Source organism: Jaculus jaculus, chromosome 1, assembly GCF_020740685.1.
Source record: "Jaculus jaculus isolate mJacJac1 chromosome 1, mJacJac1.mat.Y.cur, whole genome shotgun sequence".
NCBI lineage: Eukaryota > Metazoa > Chordata > Mammalia > Rodentia > Dipodidae > Jaculus > Jaculus jaculus.
This window is the reverse complement of record NC_059102.1, coordinates 59,793,606-59,818,945: the sequence shown is the minus strand read 5'-3', so window position 1 is coordinate 59,818,945 and position 25,340 is coordinate 59,793,606. Positions and strand designations below refer to the sequence as shown.

General features: G+C 46.9%; 1 protein-coding gene across 1 annotated transcript; it reads left to right on the top strand.

Moving 5' to 3' along the window:
• Window positions 1-241: 241 nt before the first annotated feature.
• On the top strand, window positions 242-23,051 carry Klf9 (Kruppel like factor 9). The gene is made up of 2 exons (XM_004653140.2): window positions 242-860; window positions 22,541-23,051. Exons 1-2 carry the CDS (start codon window positions 356-358, stop codon window positions 22,768-22,770), a joined length of 735 nt encoding a protein of 244 aa, XP_004653197.2. The 5' UTR covers window positions 242-355; the 3' UTR covers window positions 22,771-23,051.
• Window positions 23,052-25,340: the final 2,289 nt, after the last annotated feature.

Sequence of the window (25,340 nt, the reverse complement as noted above, 5' to 3'; positions counted from 1 at the left end):
GCGATCGCCACGTGTGGCATCTTTCCAAGGGAGCCGGCTCCGGGGGGCTCCCCCGGGCGCGCCCGTCGGGGGATCGCGCGTGGCGCGGGACAGGGCGGCGGCAGAGCCGGCCGCGGATGCTGCGTGCGGAGGCGCTGCCGGTTACGTAAAGATGAGGGGCTGAGGTCGCCTCGGCGCTCCTGCGAGTCGGAAGCGCCCGCGCCCCCGCCCCTCGGCCGCGCCGCGCCGCGCCTCGCCGTTCCCATCCGCGCTCGTCGTCCGAGGCCAGGGCAGGACGAGCCGAACGAAAAGCTCCCGTCAAGCCATCCGCCAAGTTTGGCCGAGCCGCCTTTGGGGGCTTGCTGTCGCCCGCACCATGTCCGCGGCCGCCTACATGGACTTCGTGGCTGCCCAGTGTCTGGTTTCCATCTCGAACCGCGCTGCGGCGCCGGAGCATGAAGGCGCTCCGGAGGCAGAGAGGCTGCGACTACCTGAGCGCGAGGTGACCAAGGAGCACGGCGACCCGGGGGACACCTGGAAGGATTACTGCACACTGGTCACCATTGCCAAGAGCTTGTTGGACCTGAACAAGTACCGACCCATCCAGACCCCCTCGGTGTGCAGCGACAGTCTGGAGAGTCCCGATGAGGATATGGGATCCGACAGCGACGTGACCACCGAATCTGGGTCGAGTCCTTCCCACAGCCCCGAGGAGAGACAGGATTCTGGCAGCGCGCCCAGCCCGCTTTCCCTCCTCCATCCTGGAGTGGCTGCGAAGGGGAAACACGCCTCCGAAAAGAGGCACAAGTGCCCCTACAGTGGCTGTGGGAAAGTCTATGGAAAATCCTCCCATCTCAAAGCCCATTACCGAGTGCATACAGGTTAGCCTCGTCGTCTCCCCCACCCCCCACCCCTGCTCCCGGGGTTCTTTAACCTTTGACCGGGCAGCATCCCTGGGATCCCAGGGAACCGCACTAGTGGGTGTGAACATTTTGCAGAAGGTGTTGGTAAGCTATCTCGTTGGTGGTCCCGGGCGTCTAAGAGCCGCGGGGAGCCCCAAACTGGCGGGCTGAGAGAGTGCGGTGAGGGGCCCGCCCCTCCGCTCAGCTCCGCGGCCGCCCCGCCCCGCCCCCGGGACTCCGCACCCCGCCGCCGCCGCCGCGGTGCCGCCCAGCCTGGGGACGAACCGGCGGCGGGCGGGCTGATGGCGAATCTTTGATCGCATTCCCTGGAGGGGTTGCAGCGGAGGTCAAAACCTGGGGGTGAAGGGTGGACACGGTGCTCTCTACGTGGTGTCTTTTAGGGGCTACTTTTCAGGGTTAGTAGAGGTGGTTTGAAATTTGCCAGGAGTCCCCTGAGAGGTTTAAAATTGCTTCAGGCCGCAGGGGAGTCTGATCACGGAATGCCTGGTGGGTTAACTTCACGACTTAGTTCGCCCTCCCGGTGAGGGAGATTTCAGAGCTGATTTGTTTCTGTGTGTTGGGTCGAGCCTAAACAGAAGCTATTTGGCGTGGAGGCGTGGTCCTTGCCGAAGGTCAAGGCCCTGCGGATCAATGTGGGGCGCTTCTGCAGGCTGCGGGGTGGCTCCCAGGGAGGCCAAGCAGCCGAGCTGGACACGTACGAATGTGGCTGGAAAGATATCTGCTGTGTGAAATGGGCTTTGGAGACTGAGAGGGTCTTTGGCCAGCCAGCTCCTCTGGTTCTAGATTATCTACACAGATAAAGTTGGGAAACATTCACGGGTCTGACCATCAGAATTCCAGGCAAGCTTTTGGGCTAGAGGAAGATCTTACCTCGTAAAACCAAAAAAGAAAAGGTTCATTTATAACTGCCATTCTGATGGAGTAGCAGGGCCCTTTCCCTCTGTCTTGTGACACCATGCTTAAGAAGTTGCTGAGCTACCTGGAAAGGTGGAGGTTTTTGGTGTAATGGTTTGATATTTTCTGGAAGACACCCTGGGCCTTTGGTTTCAAAATGAGGTTTGAGGTTTCTTGTGCTTAGGCTTATTTTATTTATTGAAAGGCTCGGTAACTGTCTTTCCTTTCAACATTTCCTTTGGACAGTGAGTGTGGAGGTGGCTGCTGACACCGGAATGAATCTGAATTTCCTCTGGTTAATGCAAAGCCAGGTGTTGTTTGGGGGACAGCGTCTAGGTTGCTCTATGAACCATCCTTGGAAGTCTGTATCTGTAAGGTTGAAGGCAGGCATGTACCCTCAGCAGGGGATATGACCTTTAGCAGGGCTCTGGGGGTGAAGCAGGGGTATATTAACTCAGCGTGTTACTCACCACAGCTGTTGGGCGGGCCTGGCTGTGTCAGCCATGTTCCCAGAGTTCAGCTGCTCACATGGCCACCCTCTACCACCTTGAGCAAAGGCATTTTCTCCTTCAGGGGAGCTGTCCAGTGGTGCGGGTGGGGAGGCCCGCAGTGCCTCTGTCTGGCTCAGGAGTGGATCCCTGGCATGATGGGCGGTTGGTTCAGCTGAGTGCCTTTCTCGGGCATTTATAGAAATGGCTGTTCATGTGTGCATGCATGCGTGCTGCTCTTTAATTCTCCATAAGGCACGTTGGCTCGGCTGTTTCAGGAGAACCTTTCTCACAGTCTAGAAAGGGAAAAGGAAGTGAAATAAATATTCATCCCATTTTAAATGCTACAGTCATTCTTTTGAAATGACTATTGTGATCCCAGGTGTCTTATTTATGTTGGGGGGGGGACTGTCACGCTGGTAGTGCATGATGCTTGGCAGTTGATCAAAACCCCAACCTGTGCAGGCTTTATACAAGGTATACTCCTGCCCCAGGAGGCATGTTTTCCACTTCAGGCATTTGGATTTTTCAGATAACAGCTTCAAGTTGGATCCACCACAGTTGGGTGGGGCAGGGAGATTCTCTGTCTGCCAGTTGTTAATCCAGAAGGTAGATGGAGAAGGCATTTGGAATGTCTATGCTGTGAAGCTCTTAGAACTGAAGTCCCTGCCACACCCCCGAGCTCAGTACTGCTCACACACATTCCCTTGAGAATCTCTGACTAGCTCACTTCCCTACAGAGTTTCATACAGCTTGCCACTTCCTTAAACTAGCAGCTTTAGAAGTTGTATCATTCCGACAGATTTTTACTCAATTCAGTGCAGCTCACTGTTTCCATAGTGTCCTGAGAAGAGAGACACTATTGAGGGGCTCCATTGTGATCTGCTCTTGCTTGCCACTTGTAAGACCCTAAGCAGGTTTCTATAACTCAGACTTTATAACCCGAGTGAGGCCTCTGCAGAATTTGCTTTGCAGATTTGTTTGGTGTGGCCAACATAGGGTTTATAAAAATTTAATTAGTTGTCAGCATCTAAAAATCAGGATTTGGGCACAAGATCAGATTTCTTGCTTCTCTGGAAAAATCAAAAGTTCTGGCACTAGTGGGCCTGAATTTTTGCCTAGCAACAGTTGGTTTGAAGTGTTTTATCATTCTTTATATGGGGCAGCACCTCTTATTTTATTTGCTTTTTATTTATCTTTGGTTTGGGGAGACAGGATCTCACTAACCCAACCTTGAATTTGACATGCTCTTGTCTCAACTTCCCAAGCACTGGGATTATAGGGGTATGTGTCACCACATCCACATTTTCTTTGGATACTCTGACTGTCTGACAGTGTCTAAGTATGTACTTAGCCTCCACAGGGGAAGAAACCCACCCTCCAATACTGGAAATAGATTCTTCAGTCTCTCTAGGGTTGATTGTCCTTACCAACTCTAACTCAGGTGGGAGAGTTTGCTTGTCCTAGTGAGAGGTGGCTTTCTGCCACTTTCACTCTTCTTAGCTTTGGAGTCAACTGTTTGGTGGGGAGTCTAATGTCGTCAGAATCGTGACAGTAATACACTTCTAGGGGCTGCTTATTGGCAGTGTGCTTAACAGGCCCAAGGCCCTGGGTTCAGTCCTTAGCACCCAAACCAACCAAACAAAATCCCAGACGGGGCTGGGGACATGGCTCAGTGTATAAAATGCTTGCCTCACGTCACTCTTGCATCCCCAGCACCCACATAAATGCTAAGTGGGCGTGGTGGCCTACCTTCCATCTTAGCAAGTAGGAAGTGGAGCCGGGATTCCCCTGAGAAAGCCAGCTAGTTAAGCTAGCTCAGTTAGCAAACACTGAGTTCAAGTAAGGGACCTTGTCTCAGCAATTTAAGTAGAGAGTAATCAACGCTTGATGTCAACCTCTGGACTCCACATGCACACCCATCCCCACACACAGACACAGGGAGCAGGGTGTCAGGGCCAGAGCTGTCTCCCCCACTCCCTAGTCTAAGGGGCCATAATACCAAGTACTAAAGTTCTTTGCCAGTTTCTCCTCTTTCTGAGTACAAGGAAGCCTGGTTCTTAAGGAAGTATACTTTCTGCCCTGCTCTTCCAAGGCACCTCCCCAAAGTGATATGGAATGGTATTTCATAACCTGCTTGCTTCCGCAAGATGGATTTACAGCTAGGCCTGAGGGGGTCTTGCCCAGGTAACTGTTTCTCTACCTTTTCTCATTCTCTCTCCACTAAGGCAACTTGAGATACTATTTTTTTTTCTTTCATAAATGTGCAGCCCATCCCCCATAATGTTTTAGTACTACAGATGCATTATAGACCTGTGGGCTGGGCCTCTTGAGAAGGCCTCAAACCATTGTGATACCTGATGTTTACACCCAACAAAGAATCAATTTTTGCCTAGTTGTGGGTATTGACACCCCACCCATCCCCAGTGAAGATGTCTAGACCTACTCTCAAGTGTTCTGTTGGAGAGAAAAAGCCATGAACACTAGAGAGGTGAGCACAAGCCCTCACGTGACAGTTTCCCACTGAAAGCTTTCTGGGCTTGCCCAAATTCCCATGGGATTGCTTCCACATTTCAGACAATATGAAGACTCCCCTGTGTACCCCCATCCACCAGCTCTCCAGCCCAGCTGAACTGTCCCCTGGGGATGGAGGACGGTGGTAGCTCTCGGTCCTAGCCTGGGAGAGATCCTCCCTCATTTCTTACTTGCCTCCATCTCTCTGCCCTAGCAGGGACAAAGCTTCTCCAACGTGACATGATTGTTGCTTCCCAGCAGAAAAGACAAGTGGGGTACAATTACAGAGAACAGTTCTTCCCTGGCTTTCCTCTCAAAAGATCCTCTGTGGGTGGCAGAAGGGAGCAGAGGGGTGTGAGTGGACCCCTGGTGGAGAAGGGAAGCACCAGATTTAACTGTTTCCCTTCAGTCACAAAGACAGTAAACGTGACGGAAGTGGACTCTGGGACTCTAAGCAAGGGGGTGGACGTACATTCCTGTCTCAGTTGTTGACACTTATCCCAAGAACCAGTCATTCTGCAATGTCTGTGGGAAATTCCCAAAGTGAACTTCCCAGGGAAAAACAAATCATATGACATATTGGGAAAGCGGCTGACAGTGGTCTTCCCTAATAAGTTCATTGAGAGGAAAAGTGGGTGGATGATTTCCCAGACCTCTTTAAGCAGCCCCTAGAACCATAGGCAGGCTCGGCTTAGAGCCTGCCCTCCAGCCCATAGCTTGATTTCTGGATGCTTTACAATCATTAGCATTGTTGTTGCTGAAAAACAACACCCAGCCGTGTTGTGTTTCTACTCTTGACTTCCCAAATCTTCTGGATTTTTGTTTTCTCTCTCCTCCCTTGTCTGTTCTGGGGCTTTGGGGGGAAGGCTTAGAGCATGCTATGGCTCCACTGCTGGAAATCTCTCCCACATCCCACCCTCCCACCCTTTCCTAGGGTTTCTGCAGCAAGCCCAGCGCCCACGGAGGAGAGTAAATTAATGCCTAGTAATTGGTACAAAGGCACTTTCTGTTTCTATGCAACACAAGTGAAAAGAAAAGACACAAGGAAGGAGGAAAAACCCCACTGATGGTTAAAAAGGGAAACTTAGATGCTCCCAGTCTGCCCCACTTTTTGTTGGAGGTTCGTCACAGGCCTAGGCCCACCTTGGAGCACCTGGTGGCAGCAGTTGTTAGTATCAAAAGAATAGAACTTGCAGATTGGAAGTGACCTTGAGAGGGCCTCTCATCTATCATTTTGTCTAAAAAAACCATGTGCCCACTCTCAGAGAGAGGGGTTGTTATGTTGAAGTATGGGGTGGGGAATGAGGGTGTTTGGAAGCCCACAGGCCGGACCCAAAGGCCACTTGCTTGGCTTAGCATGCATGTGCCCCTGGCTTGATCCCGGCTGTTCCTAGAAGAGCCCAGGAAAGCCTGTGGCTTGCAACTTGCTGCTGTGGCTGCTCTGGAGTTCCTTCTTCATTGTGAATTTTCCCACCCATGGTTTCAAACTTCCAGAGGATTTCAATCTGTGGTTAATATTTTTCTACAACTTAATACAAACCTAGGTTTATTTGGTGAATTAACTAAATGAATGTGCTAAGTGGAGTGTCCCGAGGCCTCTGCCCTTCTGTAATCAGCCAGGGGCACTCCCTGAAACAACCCAGGCAGAGCTTCCAGAAGGTTCCTGCTTCTTCCTTTCTGGAGTCCTCCTGAAACTTTAATACCTTTTTGGTGCATTAAGGCCAAGAGTAAATATTTGTCTTGTCTTGGCCTCAAGCAGTCCCCTCAGCAAGTAATAGGACTAATATTAATATTCATGAGCAAGGAATCCCCACTGGGAAGGGAGAAGCATCCATCTTTTTACATGTTGGGGTTTCAGAGCATTGATTCTACCTGTGTCTAATGCCCGTGTTTGTGATACGACACGTTCCTACAAGCTCCCCTTCTCATCTCAGTTATCTTCCACCCCAGGTGTACTGGATTTTGGAAGCCCTCAGGGAGATCTGAGAATCTGCGCCTGAATCCAAAGGTTCCTCCCTGCCTTCACCATTTAAGACCCGAGCTGTGGTCTTTAAATGACTCACTGAATGAACTTTTGTGGTGCTAGGGGATGGAACTTGGGCCTTATGCATGCTAGACAAGCACTCTACCACTGAGTGATGTTCCCAGCCTCCTGAGTTTATTTATTTTTTAATGAAATTGAGAGAATGATTGCAAGTATGAATGGGAAAATGGAATTCATCCCTGATGAACCAGATTGAGCCTTTTGGAAAAGTGAGGGTATTATTTAAATAGATTAAAATAAAACCACAGGAGTTTAAACCATACAAAATTAATGAGCAGGTTTTGAAATGCAGGCAGCAGTGGTGTTTTCTGTGCAGGGAAGTTTGCACGTTTTTCAGAACCTCCCTCTTTGTGGAAGTGACCATGTGCCTCTGAGAAGACCTGAATAGCCAGGGTGGGAACCATTGGGCAGACATGTAGTGCTGGGGGAGAATGGCCTAAAGGCCTGGGGACAGTGGATACATTTGACTGGAAAGAATCTAAGAGATCATTATTACTCAGAGAAATGGGGAGAAGGGAGGAGGCTCACCTCCTGTCCCTCACAAGGAGCCAGCTCTGTAAGACTGCAGTCAGTGAAGAGGCGGGCCTGAGCCTATAGTTACTGATGCAGTGCACGAGACCAGTCCCCTGTAGGGTACTGGAAGGTGAGAGGCTTCTCAAAAAGCCTTGGCCAAGAAGCAGGAGTGGTCAGAACACACACTCCGCCTGTGTCTGCACTTGGCCGCCCTCACTCGCCACAAGAGCTTTACCTCCCTGAGCTTCAGCATTCTTGTCTGTAAAATGGACTCAGTAGTTATGTACTCTTGAAGTTCTTCTGGGGCTGAATTCTGATGAGGTATTGAAAACATTCAGCATACTAATCTCAGGCTGAGCATTACTACAATTAAAAATACAAAATGTACATATGTGGCCCAGAAGTCCTTGAGAGTCTTAGAATTTTTGCTTAAAATTCTAGCTGGATCCAGCAGCATCTCATTCATTTAAATAATATTCATTGAGTGGCTTACATGCAAAAGCTGTGCTAAATGCTGATAAGCACTGGTGCTTTTGTGAATGCTGTTATGTCAAACACGTAGTAGGTATTATGCTCCAGGCTAAATGGTTTACATAAATGTCATATTTAAACAGTGAACCTATAGATGGAAACATGTTATTTATTCTCAGTTACTAGAAGGAGTCAGGCTGCTTAGTTAACATAGTCCATGGTATGCTGAACTTTCCCAGCATGCTACTAGGTGCTTAGAGATGTGCATGTGTGGCTGTTCACCTGGGCTCATTGGGTTTCTTCCAGCGAGAAGAAACTCTGTTTTTCATGGTTCTTGTGGATTTGGTCCCAAACCACCATCTTCAGCTGGCCAGCTTGTTGTTCTCAGTCTGCTTTCAGGTTGGTTTTCATGAACCTGGGTCAGCAGAGTCAGCAGAAAAACTGGACTCTGACCACACCCACTCTGTATCTTCCAGAGTCAGCCAGAACTGCTTCCTTCCAAGTGAAGAAAAAAAAAATCCAATTTGTTGCTGCTTTGATTTTTTTTTTTTTTTTTTGAGACATGATCTCACTGTATAGCTCAGGCTGACCCGAAGCTGTGTAGCTCAGGCTGACGTCAAGCACTGAATCTTCCTAGATCAGCCTCCTGAATGCTGGGGTTACAGACCTGCACCACCATGCCTAGCCAGAAACCAGTTGGGATCTGTACACAGTCAGCACTGTGGTTGCAAGCAATAAAGTTCAGACTTGGATTGGTTTGATAAAAAATCAAGTTCCAAGCTGGTCATGCTGGCTCAGGCCTATCATTCCAGCACTTGGTAGACTGAAGCAGGTGTATTGCTGTATGTTGGAGGCCAGCCTATATAGCAAAACTTATAAAACTATAAAAACCTTTTTTTTTTTTTTTTTTTTTCCTGAGGTAGGGTCTTTTCTAGTACAAACTGACCTGGAACTCACTCTGTAGATCCAGGTTGGCCTTGAACTCACATCAATCCTCCTACCTCTGCCTCCCCAGTGAGGGGATTAAAGGTGTGTGCCATCACCCCCCTGGCTTAAAACGTTATTTATTTTTTATTTATTTTTGTTTTTTTGAGGTAGGGTCTCACTCTAGCTCAGGCTGACCTGGAAATCCCTCTGTGGTCTCAGGGTGGCCTCGAACTCATGGCAATCCTCCTACCTCTGCCCTCCAAGTACTGGGATTAAAGGCGTGTGCCACCATGCCCAGTGTAAAGTTTTATTTATTTGCAAGTAGAGAGGGAGAATGGGCACACCAGGGCCTCATGCATGCACCACCTAGTGCATTGGATTCCACATGGTCACCGTGGAACCAAACCCAGCCCATCATGCTTTGCAAGCAAGCACCTTTCTAGCCTTAAAATGAAAGTTCAAAATAGTGCTTCAGTTTCGGGTGTTGATAGATGCAAGGGTTCAGTGGCTCCCCTCCCCATGGTCCAGCCTCACTGTCTGGCTTCACTCAGGAGCAGCCTTTCTTTGAATGGTGCTAAGATGGCTGCAACAACGCCAGACTCACTGCCAATTCTGCAAGTCCCATGGAAAGAAAGACTACTTTCCATTCCTACTGATTCTGGCAAACATCTCAAACTTTAAACAGCATGGCTGAGCTCAAATTGTGTCTCTCCATGAAGTCAGTCACTGTGGCAAGACTGGTCACATCCAGCCTCTTAGGCCTGGAATTATTATATTGACTTCAGGAAGGGATAGTTGATGAAGGAAACGGTGTGCTGTTTATTTTCCAAAGAGGGCCTACAAGCCAGACAAGACAAATGGAATACCTTTTCCCTGTTTGGCCAGCAAGCAGTATGCTCTGAAGAGCAGTTTGACAAAATGGGAGACAAAACAGAACAGCAACATTTCTTTTCTCCATTTTCCAGAGTTTAACCTAAAAGACAGACCATCAGTGAAGAGACAGACGGGGCATTGCAGAGGACAGATGATTTCAGCATGTATAACAAGTGCTCAGACCCACACCCACAGGCCCTCCTGAGCAGAGATGATCTGAAAGCCAAGACCAGATGCCTCACACAGAACAGGTTGATGGCAGCAGTGTGGTGCTCTTCGGAGGTGTTTATGTGATTGGTCATAACTCCAGACAGTCCTTAATACTTGGAGGAATGAACCATGTTTATTACATAAAAATCTCTTACCCGAGGTGCTAGTAGATAAAGGCGTGGGCTGTAGAGATAGCTTTCTATGGGATGGTTCCCATTGACAGTTCAAGGTCCATTGAGTGTGCACAGTGCTCAACAAAAGCACCACAATACACATAAAAGGCATAGAGTGAGCTTGAAAATCACAGAAAAAATGCATCCACGTGACATAAATCCCCGCTCTCCATCATTCTGTAGTTTTGAACCATTAGTTTAAATGACATCAAGCTGAATGAGACTGGCCATGAAGCACATACCTCCAATGCCAGCACTCTGGAGGGTAGGGTCAGGCAGGAGGTGCAGAGTTCTGGCCAGCCCAGGCTTCTTAGCCAGACCAGACAAGGAGAGTCCATGGCAGTTGGACAGCTCACCCTGCACTTCTTCATGGTCTTCAGTGAGGACTACTAAGCTAGGAGAATTTGTGGCTCATTCCATTCCATTAATAGAGGTGTTCAAGCTGCTTCGTGGGGGTTTCTGTGGAGCACGAGTAGGATTGTGGTCACCGTAGCAATGTGCTGATCCCAAAGAAGCAGCTGGAGACACTTGCTGGAATGGCATCACCCACCACTTTTATACTTATTTGTCAGCCTAGTTGGCAAAGAGAGTCTAGTAATCAGGCCCCAGTCTTCATTTCTGCTGCTGGGGAAAACCTTGACCTTTGCAATTTTGGAATTTCTTTTAAAGCTTTATTTATTTATTTATGTATTATTAGAGAGAGAGAATGGGCACACCAAGACCTCTAGCCATTGCAAACGAACTCCAGATGCATGTACCACCATGTGCATCTGGCTTGTGTGGGACTTGGAGAATCAAACCTAGGTCCTTCAGTTTCGCAGGCAAGCCATCTCTCTAGCCCCTTTGTTTTTTGAGATAGAGTCTGTGTAGCCGAAGCTGGCCTCAAACCCAAGATGACCCTCCTGCCTCAGCCTTCCATGTGCTGGGATTACGGTCATAAACAACCCTGCCCAGCTGGTTAGTTCTATTAAAATTCACTATGCAGTCTCAGGGTGGCCTTGAACTCATGGAAATCCTCCTCCTACCTCTGCCTCCCCAGTGCTGGAATTAAAGTGTGCACCACCATGCCCAGCTTGAAAGCCATTTTCTAGCCTGTCTGTCAAAGAGGAGTTAATGGCACTGGATACTTCTTTGAGACTTTTATGCACAGACATGATTCAACCTATCAGGATTCCCACCAACACACCCATCATAAGTTGAAAATAACATAGGAAGTAGGAAAGACATCTAATCCTGTAACATCGTAGCTCAGCAGCAAGAGAGTGGGTCTCCTCTTGTGATGTCTTGGATAGTAGGAAGTGATAGCTTGCTGGTGTCTAGCACCAACAGAAGCCATCAAAATACAGGACTGGGGCTGGAGAGATGGCTTAGCAGTTAAGGCACTTGCTTGCAAAGCCAGAGGACCCAGATTTGATTCCCCAGGACCCACATAAGCCAGATGCACAAGGTTGCACATGCACCTGGAATTCTTTGCAGTGGCTAGAGGCCCTGGCTCAACTATTCTCTCCCTTGCTTCTTTCAGATAAATAAAACATTTAAAAATACAGCACTGGAGAGATGGTTCAATGGTTAAGTTTCAAAGCCTAACAACCCAGGTTTGAGTTCCCACTACCCACATAAAGCCAGATATGTAACAGGACACATGTATCTGTAGTTTGCAGTGTTTGGAGGCCCTGGTGAGCTCATTCTCTCTGTCTCTCTTCTATCTGTCTCTACTTGCAAATAAATAAAAATATTTTTAAAAAGTCAACATACAGTTTCTACTGAGGCCTATCACTTCTACACCATGGCAGAGGTGAGCAGTCTAAGTGGAACCGGTATCGGCCAGGGGTCACTTGTTACTGCAAGCAAAGGTCTTGGAGGGAAGAACAACACCAGAGAGAGTAAACTTTAGGTATGTAGCATTGTAAAATTGCTGCTTGGAGGGCTGGAGAGATGGCTTAGAGGTTAATGTGCTTGCCTGCAAAGCCAAAGGACCCAAGTTCAGTTTCTCAGTACCCTCATAAAGCCAGATACACAAGGTGGTACATGTGTCTGAAATTCGTTTGCAGTGGCTAGAGGCCCTGGTGTGCCCATTGCCCTTCCCCCTCTCAAGTAAATAAATGTTTTTTAAATGCTGCTTGGAAACCTAAAGCTAGTAGGACAAAAATTATTTGTCTTAACTGTCTGACCTCCCTGAAGCAATGTATGTACAAAAAAGGACCAGGGAGTGAGAGAATGAGAAAACCCCATCGTGAAAGTGTCTCTCTGCTGTTAATCCATGCCTTGACTTTTTTTTTTTTTTTTTTTTTTTTTTTTTTTTTTGTATATCATCTCCTTTTGTTCACAAAACTGAAGGGGGGTATTTGAAACCAGTTTTAATCCATTGTGTCAATGGCTTTGAGCAAATCACCTGTCCCTTGTACTGGCTGCATCTGAAACACAACAGGCTGGATGGAATTCAGTGGTCATAAAAATCACCCCCCTAAAGCAGTGATGAAAAGAATCTATGTCTCCAAGATAGTTTAGCCGTTGACCAGTTACATCCTGTTGGGTATTGAGTTCCCAGTGAATCAGCCATTATTCATCTTTCCCACAAGTGGCTTGGCAGAAGTGATACAGACCTTAGAACCAGCTAGTTGGGCTGGACCTGGCCTTCCAGGGACTAGCTGTGTAGAGCCTTTGGAGGATGGCCAGGATCTCATCCAGCTCTGAATTCTGGGACTGTCACTAAAACGTTGTCTTGTTTATTTATTTGCAAGCACAAAGAGAGGGAGAGAGAGAATGGGTGTATCAGGGCCTCTGCAAACAAACTCCAGATGCATGGACCACTTTGTGCATCTGGATTTACATTGATACTGGGGAATTCAACCTGGATCATTAGCCTTTGCAGGCAAATACTGTAACCACTGACCTATGTTTGCTGTGCCATCTCTCCAGCCCTTAAACTTTTTAAAAAAATTATGTATTTATTTATTTTTACTTGTCTATGAGAGAGACAGAAAGAGGCTGATGGAGAGAGAGAGAATGGGTGCATTAGGGCCTCTAGGTACTGCAAATAAACTCCAGATGCATGCCCTATCTTGTGCTTCTGGCTTTATGTGGGTATTGGGGAATCAAACCCAGGTCTTTAGGCTTTGCAAGAAAGTACCTTAACTGCTGATCCATCTCTCCAGCCTAAACATTGTCTTTTTAGCTCAGGCTAACCTGGAATTCACTATGTAGTCTCTTGGTGGCCTCAAACTCTCAGCAATCCTCCTACCTCTGCCTCCCAAGTGCTGACATTAAAGGCATGTACTACCACTCCTGGCTTAAACATTGTCTTTTATTGAAGTCTTAGAGGCAGACTTCTGTTATTTTTAAAATGTCCACTTTGGGTGCATATTTCACCTCTGTACTGCTTTCAGAGTTTCTGAGCCCAAGACACAGCTCTTGCTGGGCTGAGAAGTGACAGGCTCAAGAAGAATCTCTTGTCTGTCATCTTTCAGTGGAGATCCACTCAGCAGGGTGAGCTTTCCCGCAGCTCTGTGGTAGGGTCACCCCCACAGACACCTGCAGGGATCATGTACTTAAGCCTAAGAAGCAAGCTCTACAGTGACCCAGCTACAACAATGAACAAACACTGGGGTCCAAATGTCAGGGTTCCAGCAAGTGCTCCGGATGGGCAGCCTTTGGAGCAGGGTTGTCCCTTCAGAGAGCTTCAGGTGTAGTAGTACCCCAGGTGAGCAGGGGGCTTTGTGGCTTGATTTTCACATCCAGTTTTCACTGAAATGATTTGTGTAGAATGTAGTGTCCCATGTGCTGGTGGGCTTGCACAAGAAAGCAATAGCAAATAGGAAAGGCCGTTTGTGTACCCGGCAGGTCCACAGTACTTTCTGATGGACAGAGTGCAGGTGACAGTGGACAGCCCGAGCTCGCTTGGGCCCAGGGCAGGTCTGAGTGGCATGTGGTCCGACCTAGTGCACTCAAGGCTGCGTCCTTGAACTGTCCCAATCTGCCATTCCTGGCCAGCTTCCCAGTGAGGACAACTGCAGCTGGGCAGCTCTGCCGGTGGCGGCGTTGAGTGTGAAGCCACCTGAGGGAAAGGCTGGTTCCTGTCTATTCTTGTAAGGGCCATTTCCCTTCCACTTGGCAAAGGTGGGGGAGAAGGTGTGGGAGGAGTGAGAAGACAGATGCACGTTCAGAAAGGCTCTCACTTTCTAACGATCTCGTTAGTAGAGAACAGGGTAACTTCTATCTCTGAGTCTTAGACACCTGGAGTGTCCTCATCTTTTCTCAATAGAAAGTACATATTCCTGTCCATAGAATGCATTCTTTTTGATTTTTTTTTTTTTTTTTTGTCTAGTGTTCTTTGTTTTGGGGACAGGTTCTCACTATGTAGCCCAGCTAAGCTTAACCTTGTGGCCATCTTCCTTCCTCGGCCTCCCAAATGCTGGGATTACAAGCATGTGCCGCCATGATGGTCTGGTTACATATTGCTGTCTCTTTTTCTTTTGTGTTTTTTCAAGGTAGGGTCTCCCTCTAGCCCAGGCTGAGCTGGAATTCACTATGTAGTCTCAGGGTGGCCTTTGACTCACGACAGTCAATGTGAACTCACAACAGTCAGGTTCTAGGATTAAAGGCATGCACCACCAGATCCAGCTATTACTTTTTAAAAAACATATATTTTGTTTATTTATTTGAAAGAGAGAGAGAGAGAGAATTGGCAATCAGGGTCTCTGGTCACTGCAAATGGACTCCAGACTCATGGGCTACCTTGTGCATGTGGCTTTACGTGTGTACTGGGGAACTGAACTTGGGTCAGTAGGCTTTGTAAGCAAGTATCTTTAACCACTGAGCAATCTCCTCAGCCCCTTACATTTCTTTCTTTTAAAAATATCTATTATTTATTTATATGGTAGAGAGAAAGAGAAAAATAGGGAGAGAAAATGGGCATGCTAGAGCCAGTAGCCACTGCAAAGGAACTTTAGAAGCATGCACCACCTTGGGCATCTGGCTTACATAGGTCCTGGGGAATTGAACGTGGATTCTTCAGCTTAACCACTAAGCCATCTCCCCAGCCCCTTTCTTTCTTTCTTTCTTTCTTTCTTTCTTTCTTTCTTTCTTTCTTTCTTTCTTTCTTTCTTTCTTTTTCCCCTTTTTCTCTTTTGAGGTAGCGTTTCACTGTAGCCAAGGAGGACCTAGAAGTCTTGATTTTGTACATCTGCAGGAAGTAACTCTTTGAGACTTCTGTTTTGAAGAGGCTTCATTCCCTTGGATTTGTTCTTTACCAAATTGGTTTATTTTCACCAGAAGCAGTGGGAGCAATGGATTTTTGCATTTGTAACCTTCCTGCTGTGATTAAGGGTAGACTGACTTAGGACCTCCCCTGGCCGAGGAAGGGATGGTGAGAAGATCAAGATAGAAGGAGGGAGTATTAAAGGCAACTGCTCTGACCCCAAGCCAGGAATCCAACAGTAGCCTCTCTGAATACAGGAGAACCTACCCTGGGTTGGGCAGGACCAGTATGCAAACCATGCACCTGTCAAGCACCCTTCCTCTCCTCTGTGGAGGGCTCAGCTCCATTCATCTCAGGACTTTACCAGGAAGAATGAGCATCACTGGATATCAGAGCTGTCACTCGGCTTTCTGATGCTGTGACAGAGTACTTGAGATAAGTCCACTTAAAGGAGGAAGTATTTGTCTTGGCTCACAGTTTCAGAGGATTCAGTCCATGTTTACTTTGGGCCTGTAGACCACAGTGTATCACTGTGGAAATGTGGGATCGAGGAGGCTGGTTACCTCATGGCTGGGAAGCAAAGAGAGGAACGGTCAAGGTCCCAATGTGCCCTTCAAGAACACACCCTCAGTGATCTAACTTCCTTCCACTAAGGCCCATCTCCTAAAGGATCCACCACCTCTGAACAGCACCATCACCTGGGAACTAAGCCTGTAACACATGAGTCCCAGAGATAATTAAGATCAAGTTCATTGCTAGGAAGGAAGCTCCCTGGCAAATACAACAAGCATTCTTCAGGCCTAGTGGGGGAAACCCACAGCCAGCAGGCCTCTCTTGGCCTATTTCCTACCCTGGTGGGCCCAGGAAAATTTTGGAGGCCTGTTCGGTTTCCACCGAGAACGTCTAGTTCACATGTTGTGCCAAGTTCAGTAGCTTTTTTGATCAAGTTTATTTTATACTCTGAACAGAGAGTCTGTCAGGAAGAGGTGCTTAGCTTGTGCTGAGAGGGGCGGGGAGTGCTATATAAATAATGAGAACTCTGAGAAACTTGGGCTGTTAGCAGCTCTGCTCCAGTAAGGCAGAGTTTATTGTGTCATTGCCTCTGGGTGTGTTTTCCTGCGAAGGCCAGAAATAAAGCTCTGGCACCATTCTGGTTTCCCGGGGAGGACGGTAAGTGCAGGCAGACCTAAAGAGGCTCTGACTGATGGCTGCTTTGCCATGTGTACGTTTGCCATGAAGACTGACCATTCCCCATGGACCTCCACACTGAGCTGGAAGAGCTCTTTGCCTCGCTTCCTCTGTGCACTCAGTCAGCTTTCAGTACTCTTCTCTGCATGTGATTTTCCATTCCCCACCCTTCTCTTCATTTGTCTTTTTTCATTTTTTTCTGGCGAGCATGAAGGGTGAGGCAGGGTCTCCTTCTAGACCAGGCTGACCTGGAACACTGTTGTCTAGGCTGGCCTCGAATTCATGGCAGTCCTCCTACCTCAGCATCCCAAATGCTGGTACTAAAGTTGTGAGCCACCATGCCCATCTGTTTTGTTTGCTTTGAGATAGCATCTTGTCATATGCCCCGGGCTGGCCTTGAACTCACAATCCTCGTGCCCCAACCTCCTCAGTGCCAGGGTTTTACATGTCCCCACAGGATTATACATGCCCCCGCAGTGACCAGCTTTCATTCCATACTTTCTTAGGGACAAACATCGTGTCATTTTCTTCGTGATACCTTGTCATTTAACTAACGCACTAGGATGTATCCCATAACAGGGTTTGTGCGCACTCTCCACTAGGGTGGACAGGGAGAAGGGAGCAAGTGTAGGTGTCTGTGTGGAACGCAGCTGCACATACACTGCACTGGCCAGTTTGCAGGCCTTTCAGTGGGAAAGCACTCTTCTGATGGTGGGACACCACCACCGCCTGGGACCAAATGCACCTGGCATCGTGGTTGTTTTGTTACATGGGCACCGCCTGGAGACATTCGAGCCTACACACTCTGGTGTATACCAGGCAGGAGCTCAGATCTTCTGGTTGCACTGAGCAGTCAGCCAACTTTCAGGGAAGGCCAGATAGTATTTCCAGCTTTGTGGGCCACAAGGTCTCTTCTCAGGACACTGTGGGAGGGACGGAGCAGTATTAGATAACAGTGGAAACAAAGGCGTGGCTGCTTCCTGTGAAACTTCATGTGTGGAAAGGAAGACTCATTGCCTATCCCTTTCTCCTGCCATGAGATGCTCATGATTGCTTGGTCTTGGCTTGTGACAGGCCTAGTTTGGCCTATGGGATATATGTTATTAACCTCTGTTGGCATAACAGATACAGCCTATCTGTTGCTTTTAAGGGTCACCCAAGCATCAACAGGATCCTAGGCATTTACACTAGCAAGTCACTGACTTACCTGCTCAGAAACTTTACCCTAAGTGTAGAGTTAAATGAGTCCATCAAAGGCTTTTCTTGGTTCCCAGTGTCCTCTGGGCCTCAGATATTCCTTTCTTGTCTCTGAAACCGTCTGGGATGGAAGCTACATCAGACAACATCTGGATTAGGAGCAGTACATGGCAACTAGCATAAAAGATTAAGTGTATCCTGCGAGAACGAGCTCTGACTACCCTGGACATTCTCTATAGGCAGACTATGAGCATGAAAACAATATCTCTGTGGTCCTTGTAGCTGAGTGAGCCCTTCCTGCTCGTGGTCACTTCTATGAAGATCTTTCTAACAGAGGCCTTCCGGGCCATGGTAGACACAGCTCTCAGGTTAACCTCAGTCTCTTGTGACTCAGCCGACACACCTAAATGCACGTGCCAGTGAGTAAACTGAACCTCCAGGAAAGGCACTTGCGCTAACAAACACCAAGAAGACATGGAACTTTACCTTCTCGTCATTTTTATTTATTTATTTTTATTTTTTTTTACATTTATTTGTTGGAGAGCAACAGACACAGAGAGAAAGACAGATAGAGGGAGAGAGAGAGAGAATGGGCGCGCCAGGGCTTCCAGCCTCTGCAAATGAACTCCAGACGCATGTGCCCCCTTGTGCATCTGGCTAACGTGGGACCTGGGGAACTGAGCCTTGAACCAGGGTCCTTAGGCTTCACAGGCAAGCGCTTAACCGCTAAGCCATCTCTCCAGCCCTTCTCGTCATTTTTCCTCTCTGCACATTAAGAAGCCGTGGAGAGAGGGTGCCAAGGAGAAAGCCAAGAGTTCTTTGTGCAGTTTATTCTATGAATTCCTTACCCTCATGTTTTTTTTCTCATCATATTTATAAATGTGTTTGTGTATATATATTTCTCTCTTCCACTCTCTCTTCGTTTGGTTTTTCATGGTAGGGTCTCACTCTAGCCCAGGCTAACCTGAAATTCACTATGTATTCTCAACGTGGCTTTGAACTCATGGTGATCCTCCTACCTCTGCCTCCCTAGTATTGGGATTAAAGGCGTGCTTCAGTGTATTTTTAATATAGCATGTTTAGATAACATTTCTCCATAAATGCTTCTTCAGTAATCAACTACTAAGAAAGTTTTATTAAAAATAGTTTTATTTATGCATTTATTTGTAAGCATAGAGAGATAGCAAAAAGAGAGGCAGACAGAGAATGGGTGTGCCAGGGCCTCCAGCTGCTGCCTATGAACTCCAGATGCATGTACCACTTCATGCATCTGGTTTTATGAAGGTACTGAGGAATTGAACACCAGTCATTCGGTTTTGTAGGTAAGCGCCTTAATGATTGAGCCATCTCTCCAGTCCCCCTGTGAAGGTTTTGGTCAATGTTAGTTATCTGGAAATGAATGTATTAAACAAACGTGCATGTACGCACATGCATACACGCACACACACAGTCAATCCTGTATCTGTGTGTTCCACATCAGATCAAATCACCTACAAATCCAATATTTGCTAACTGTTCAGCAGCATGAGTAGGACAGCAGTCACATACATTTTCCTTACCATAAAAAGCTCAACCTTACAGAGTTGTGACCATCTAGATTTCAACTTTTGCTCAAAGGTCAGCTATAGTGAAAATGCTGTTTAGCCAGCACACATTGCAGAAATCTAGTTTTCAGCCCATGTCTTTGGAGCTTTCAGTGAAACATTTCCAGGGGTTGTTTGTTTGTGGACCCCTTGGGAGTTCTTTTGGTTGCCTTCTCTCCCAACACTCATCCACCTGGGATCGGGTCCAACCTTCTTGGTTTCCTTGTGAGGATTTCTTAAGCGTGATGTGGATTCATTTTGCCATGTTGAGTATCCCAGAAGAGCCAGTGGCTGTGCAGTGTCAGACCTGTGCTCTGCTGCAAGAATAGCAAACACAGTGGGTCTGGAGTATCACAAGACTGAGAGAGCAGTGGGTTTGCTTGGTTTATTGTTATTTCTGTTAAGAGAAGGGAGAATATTACTCTGATGACTCAAATGTACCATGCTGGACAGCTCTCAGCCCCTCTAGTTCCTTCCAGGAAGCCAGGGACCAGAGTGAGAATGTATTCACTCCTTATACCTACCAAAGACAGGAGGTCTGGAGGGTTCTGTGGAAACAAGAGCCTGCGTGTCCTATGTGTTTGAAGCCCCAAAGCAAGGTGAGGACAGACACTTGCAAGCTTGGCTGCTGCTGTGCTGGCATGCCTTCTGCCCAGGAGAAGACATAGGTATACCCCTTGTCACCTTGGCTGGGGAAAGGAGGTGAGGCTCTTGTGCTGCTTTGAGCCTACCGTGCAGGCAGGGCTTTAGGTGCGTTTTAAGTGGGACACAGACAAATTAACACAACTTCAAGAAAGAAACAGATATGGAACATTACCAAATCACAAGAGTCAGGACAGCCAAGTGGCTTGGAGCACAGGGCTTGACATCAATCAGTACAGGGTGAGTTCAGGGCTCTGGTTTCAAATTGTGTGACCTTGAACAAGTTTCAAGTCTCTCTTTTCTGATCTGTACAACAGCTGCCTTGTGGGGTGTCCTCTGAGAATCTGTGAGACAGCGCATGGGGAGCACTTAGCTTTCTGCCTTCACTTGTTTCATTATTTTTATTTTTTAAAAGTTTTATTTATTCAAGAGAGTCAGACAGAGAGAGAGAGAGAAAGACAGAGACAGAAAGAATGGGCACACCAGGATCTTTAGCCACTGCAAACAAACTCCAGACACATGGAGCACCTTGTGCATCTGGCTTACATGGGTCCTGAGGAATTGAACCAGGGTCCTTTGGCTTTGTAGGCAAACACCTTAACTGCTAAGCCATCCCTCCAGCCCTTGTCTCATTTTTTTAATTAATTAGCTTGCAAGCACAGAGAGAGAATGGACATACCAGAGCCTCTGGATACTGCAGACAAATACCAGATATGTGTACCACTTTGTGCATCTGGCTTTATGTTAGTATTAGGGAATCAAACCTGGGTTGTTAGGTTTTGCAGGCACATGCCTTAACCACTGTGACACCTCTTCAGCCCTTTTTAAACTTTGTTTGTACATGTGTGCGTGGTGGGAGTTCTAGGGCCTTCTGCCACTGCAAATAAACACCAGACACTTGTGCCACTCTTTGGTGTCTTTGATTAAATAGGTGGGTTGTGAGTTGAACCCAGGCCAGCAGGCTTTGTAAGCAACCTCCCTAACCAGTGAACCCTGTTTCATTATTTTTTGATCATGAGACATTGGACATAGATGACACTGGGATTGCTTAGTGAGGGGAAGAGATGGTTAGCGGAGATATGGCAGCTGTCTCGGAACTGGAACACCATAACTGAGAAGGCAGGTCTCTCATCAGTGAGACAGTCTGCGGCTGCGGCTTAGACAACCCGGCTGCCTTGCCTGGTATGGGACTTCCTGTCCCTGGACTTCCTGTTGATAGGTGCTGGGAAGTTCAAGGAGAAACTGGTTTTTTGTTGTTGTTGTTGTTTTTCAAGGTAGGGTCTCACTGTAGCTCAGGCGGCCCTGGAATTCACTATGTAGTCTCAGGGTAGCCTCAAACTCATGGTGAGCCTCCTACCTCTGCCTCCCGAGTGCTGGGATGAAAGGCGTGCGCCACTACCACACCTGGCTAGAGAAACTTTTTGCATGAGAAAGGTTTGCCAAACCAGGACATCAATTCTCCTTCATGTTTGCGAATCCAGGAAAATGTAGCAAAGGACTCACCTTTGGTCTCTTCAGGGAACTCATGAGACCATCGGTTGCACAGAATAAACCCAGAGAAAAATCGTTTCTAAGGGATCCATTGTGTACAAAGTACCAAGCTTATTTGTCTAGAGGAGTCCCAGCAATTCCCCATTATATTAGCTTGCCAGGACTGAGGAACCGAGAACCACAGATTGGTGGTTTAAGCAACAAAAACTTAATGGCATCATGGGTTTAGAGTCTGCATGCTCAAGATCTCTAGATGGCTACCACTGGCTAGGCTTCCACATACCCTTGTCCTTTTCTGTTTTTTGTTGTAGTTATTGTTGTTTGTTCTGTTTCAATCAAGGCAGGGTCTCTTTCTAGCTCGGGCTGGCATCAAACTCACAACAATCCTCCTACCTCAGCCTCTGGAGTACTGAGACTAAAGGCATATGACACCATGCTTGTTCTCCACTTTTTTTTAAATTGTATTTATTTATTTTCAAACACACATGGAGAGAATGGGTAATGAATGGTGCTCCAGGACCTCTTGCCACTGCAAATGACCCACGTGCCACTGTGCACCTGGCTTTTCATATGTAGAGAGGAATTGAACCAGGCCAATTCAGGCTGGCAAGCTTTGCAAGCAAGCACATCTAGCTACAATGCCATTTCCCCAGCCATATTCTCTGCTTCTTAGGGTGATGTCAGCCATCCGATATGGCTCACCCCTATGACCTCATTTAACCTTCCTTCCTGCTTTAAAGGACTCAAAGGATCACCCAACACCATCCTAGACTCCTCAGGTACAAAGCCCTACACACAAAATGCAAGCATTTGCATATAGCAAGTGTTTTAGAATTATCTCTAGATTGCTTACAAGCTAAAGACAATGTAAATACTATGCACACTGTGTCAGACCAAAAAATAAATTTAAAAAAAGTATTACAAAGTCATTACCCACTCAGCAAAGAGACATATTTTCCTTTCTGAATAGTTTCCATCCATGATTGGCTGAATCCATAGATGTAGTCACCATGGACAGGGAAACCACCTGTACAGCCATGTTCTGAGTTCTAGGAGGTCGGGACTTCAGCCTGTGAGTTGGGGGTGAGGGTGGGGGTGGATACAATGCGGCCCATAAAACTCTTGGCAAGAGGCTTTTCCTTTGCATCTGGGGCTTGCTACCCATGGATGGTCTTCAGAATGTTTTCAATGTTGTCCTTAAAACAGTGCCCTGTCTTGATTTTCTTCTCTTAGGTGAACGGCCCTTTCCTTGCACGTGGCCAGACTGCCTTAAAAAGTTCTCCCGCTCAGACGAGCTGACCCGCCACTACCGGACCCACACTGGGGAGAAGCAGTTCCGCTGTCCACTGTGTGAGAAGCGCTTCATGAGGAGTGACCACCTCACAAAGCACGCCCGGCGTCACACCGAGTTCCATCCCAGCATGATCAAGAGGTCGAAAAAGGCGCTGGCCAGCCCTTTGTGAGGTGCTCCCCGTGGCAGCCAGGCAGAGGTGGACCCTGAAAGGACAAAGAACTCCCAGGAAACAGACAGACACATGGAAACCCAGCCCCAGCAGAGGCACACTGGCCGAAGGAGGTCACTGCTATTGGGCCAATGTTCTAATGTCCCTCTCCCTCGTTGTTTTCCAAAAGCACATGGTAGCCTAAGATCAAAGTCAACCCTCGGTCCCCTTGTAGAGGCAGCTCTGACCCTGTCTCTGACTGTTGAAGGGAAGGCAAATGCTTTTGTTTTTTCCTCCTTTATTTCTTCAGGGGTTGGGTGGGAGGGGAGGGTCAAGGCCAAGACTGGGGTAGAATTTTAACGGTTCACACTGGTGTACATATGTCTGACTGGGTGAGTTGACCTGTGGTGTCCAACACAGTGATTCTGGGCCCTTTATGCTTGCTGACTCTCAGAGTTGTTTTCCTACCTTTTAATGTAATGATGAGCGTGCTTCCGTTTGTTTAGCAAAACCACTCTCATGAATCACGTTAACTTTTGAGATTATAAAAGAAAAAAACTTCCATAGCACAGCTGTCTTTATGCAAGCAAGAGCACACCTTCTCCAGCATGATCTGTCATCTAAAGACTTGAAAACAAAACAAAAAAAAAGTTACTTGTAGTCAATGGATAAGCAGAGTCCGAATTTATACTCATCAAGACAAACCTTCGAGAGGTTATGCTAAGTCCGGAACTTTCAAAACTTGCTTTGTATGAATTGTACTTTTTGAACATAAGCTGCACTTTTATTTTCTAATGCAGAGGGTGAATAAGTTAAACACATGCTTTGAGGATAGAAACAGACATTCTGTTTGGCACCACGTAATAATCGGCTTATTTGACAGTTACACGTTTCCATAAGAACTCAAGGCAGAGATGTGAGGGTAAAGTACCTAATTCACGCCGAGGAGGAGGAGGGTGTTCTAAACATAAAAACGAGCAAACAGAATTTTAACTCTATGAACTTGTCCAAATTATCCCGTCCTTTCAGTTAATGCCGTCTTTCTATATACCGCAATGTTACCAAGAGACAGAGCTTTCCAGTCTGTCTGGTTATAATTAATAAGTGGGTATGTAACTGTCACCAGGCTGGAAATGCCTGCTGTGGGAGGGGGGGTGTTCCTTGGTCTCCTTTCCATGCTTCTATGAAACATCCACTGTCAGGTGCAAGAGTCATGTCACAGGAAAGGAAGTTGAACTATGAAACTTGTGTGCCTATGAGTGTCAAGGGAAAATGCCACCATGATTTCAGAGGAAACTCTGAAAAAATCGTCCTTTCTGGTGAAGACAGGCCAGTAGAATCTGCACGCAGGAGATCACACCACTTTTACACCAGGAGCCTCACCACTATGTAACTTCTATCTAGGTGTCTACGATGGCCTAAACCACTACATCCATTCTATGCCATTTACTGAAAACTTAATTTTGGCCTTTAAATAGCCAGGAAAATGAACTAAGTTTTCATAGTTAAAAGAAAATTAAAAAAAAAATACAAAAACCTCAAATGAGGGGAGTCAGCAGTGACCATGGGGAAATGTTTACATTTTTTCTTCAGAAATGCCGCTTTCTGGCGATTTTATCTGATATTAAAACAGGGAGCTATGGTGCACTCTAGTTTATCCATGTGCTACAAAACATGGTGTGTGAACGCAGGGTGCCCACCTGCAAGCGAGCTCCACGTATCACCCGGCACATGCTCATTTCTGACCGGGAGCTCCTGCGATGGGCATGGGTCACGGCTGACTCCGGCTTCCAATACAACAGCCATCACTAGCACGGTGTTTTTTGTTTAACCAAGGTAGTTATATCAGTAGTTCTGCCAAGAGAACTGCTTTTAACATTAGGGACTGGGAGCAGTCCATGGGCTAAAAAGGAAAGTGTTTTCTCTCGAGAAAACATGTCAGGAAAAATAAAGAACACTTTCTACCTCTGTTTCAGATTTTTGAAACGCTTATTTTAAACCAAATTTTAATTTCTGTGTCCAAAATCAGTTTTAAGGACATCTGTTCTTCCATAAGAGATGGGTTAGGCTTCCTGTTCCTGAGCTCCTGGAAAGGCTGTGCTTAGGGCGCTCTGCATGCTGCCTTTTATGTGGGAGGAGTTTGGGGTTGCCTAGCAACTCGCTAACCTGTAAACACTCAGCTTTCCCTCACTGAAAGAAATGAAGGAAAACAGTCAAGTCAGTGAAAGACAATCTTCATTGTTTCCGGAGTAAATCTCTATGTGGCTTTCGTCAAGCACTTGGATGGATATAAAGGCAGCAACTTGTTTTTAAAAATGCACAATTTACTTCCCAAAATGTTGCTACTTGTCTTTTCAAGTTGTTGACAGACACACATTTGATATTCTCTTATATGTTATAGTAATGTAACGTATAAACTCAAGACTTTTTATTCTTTGTGATAAATCCTGTTTTACGATGTCACAAAACAGGAACCAGCATTCTAATTAGATTTACTATATGGAGATATGGTTCAAATAGGACTACTAGAGTTCATTGAACACTAAAGCTATGAAACAATTACTTTTTATATTAAAAAGACCATGGATTTG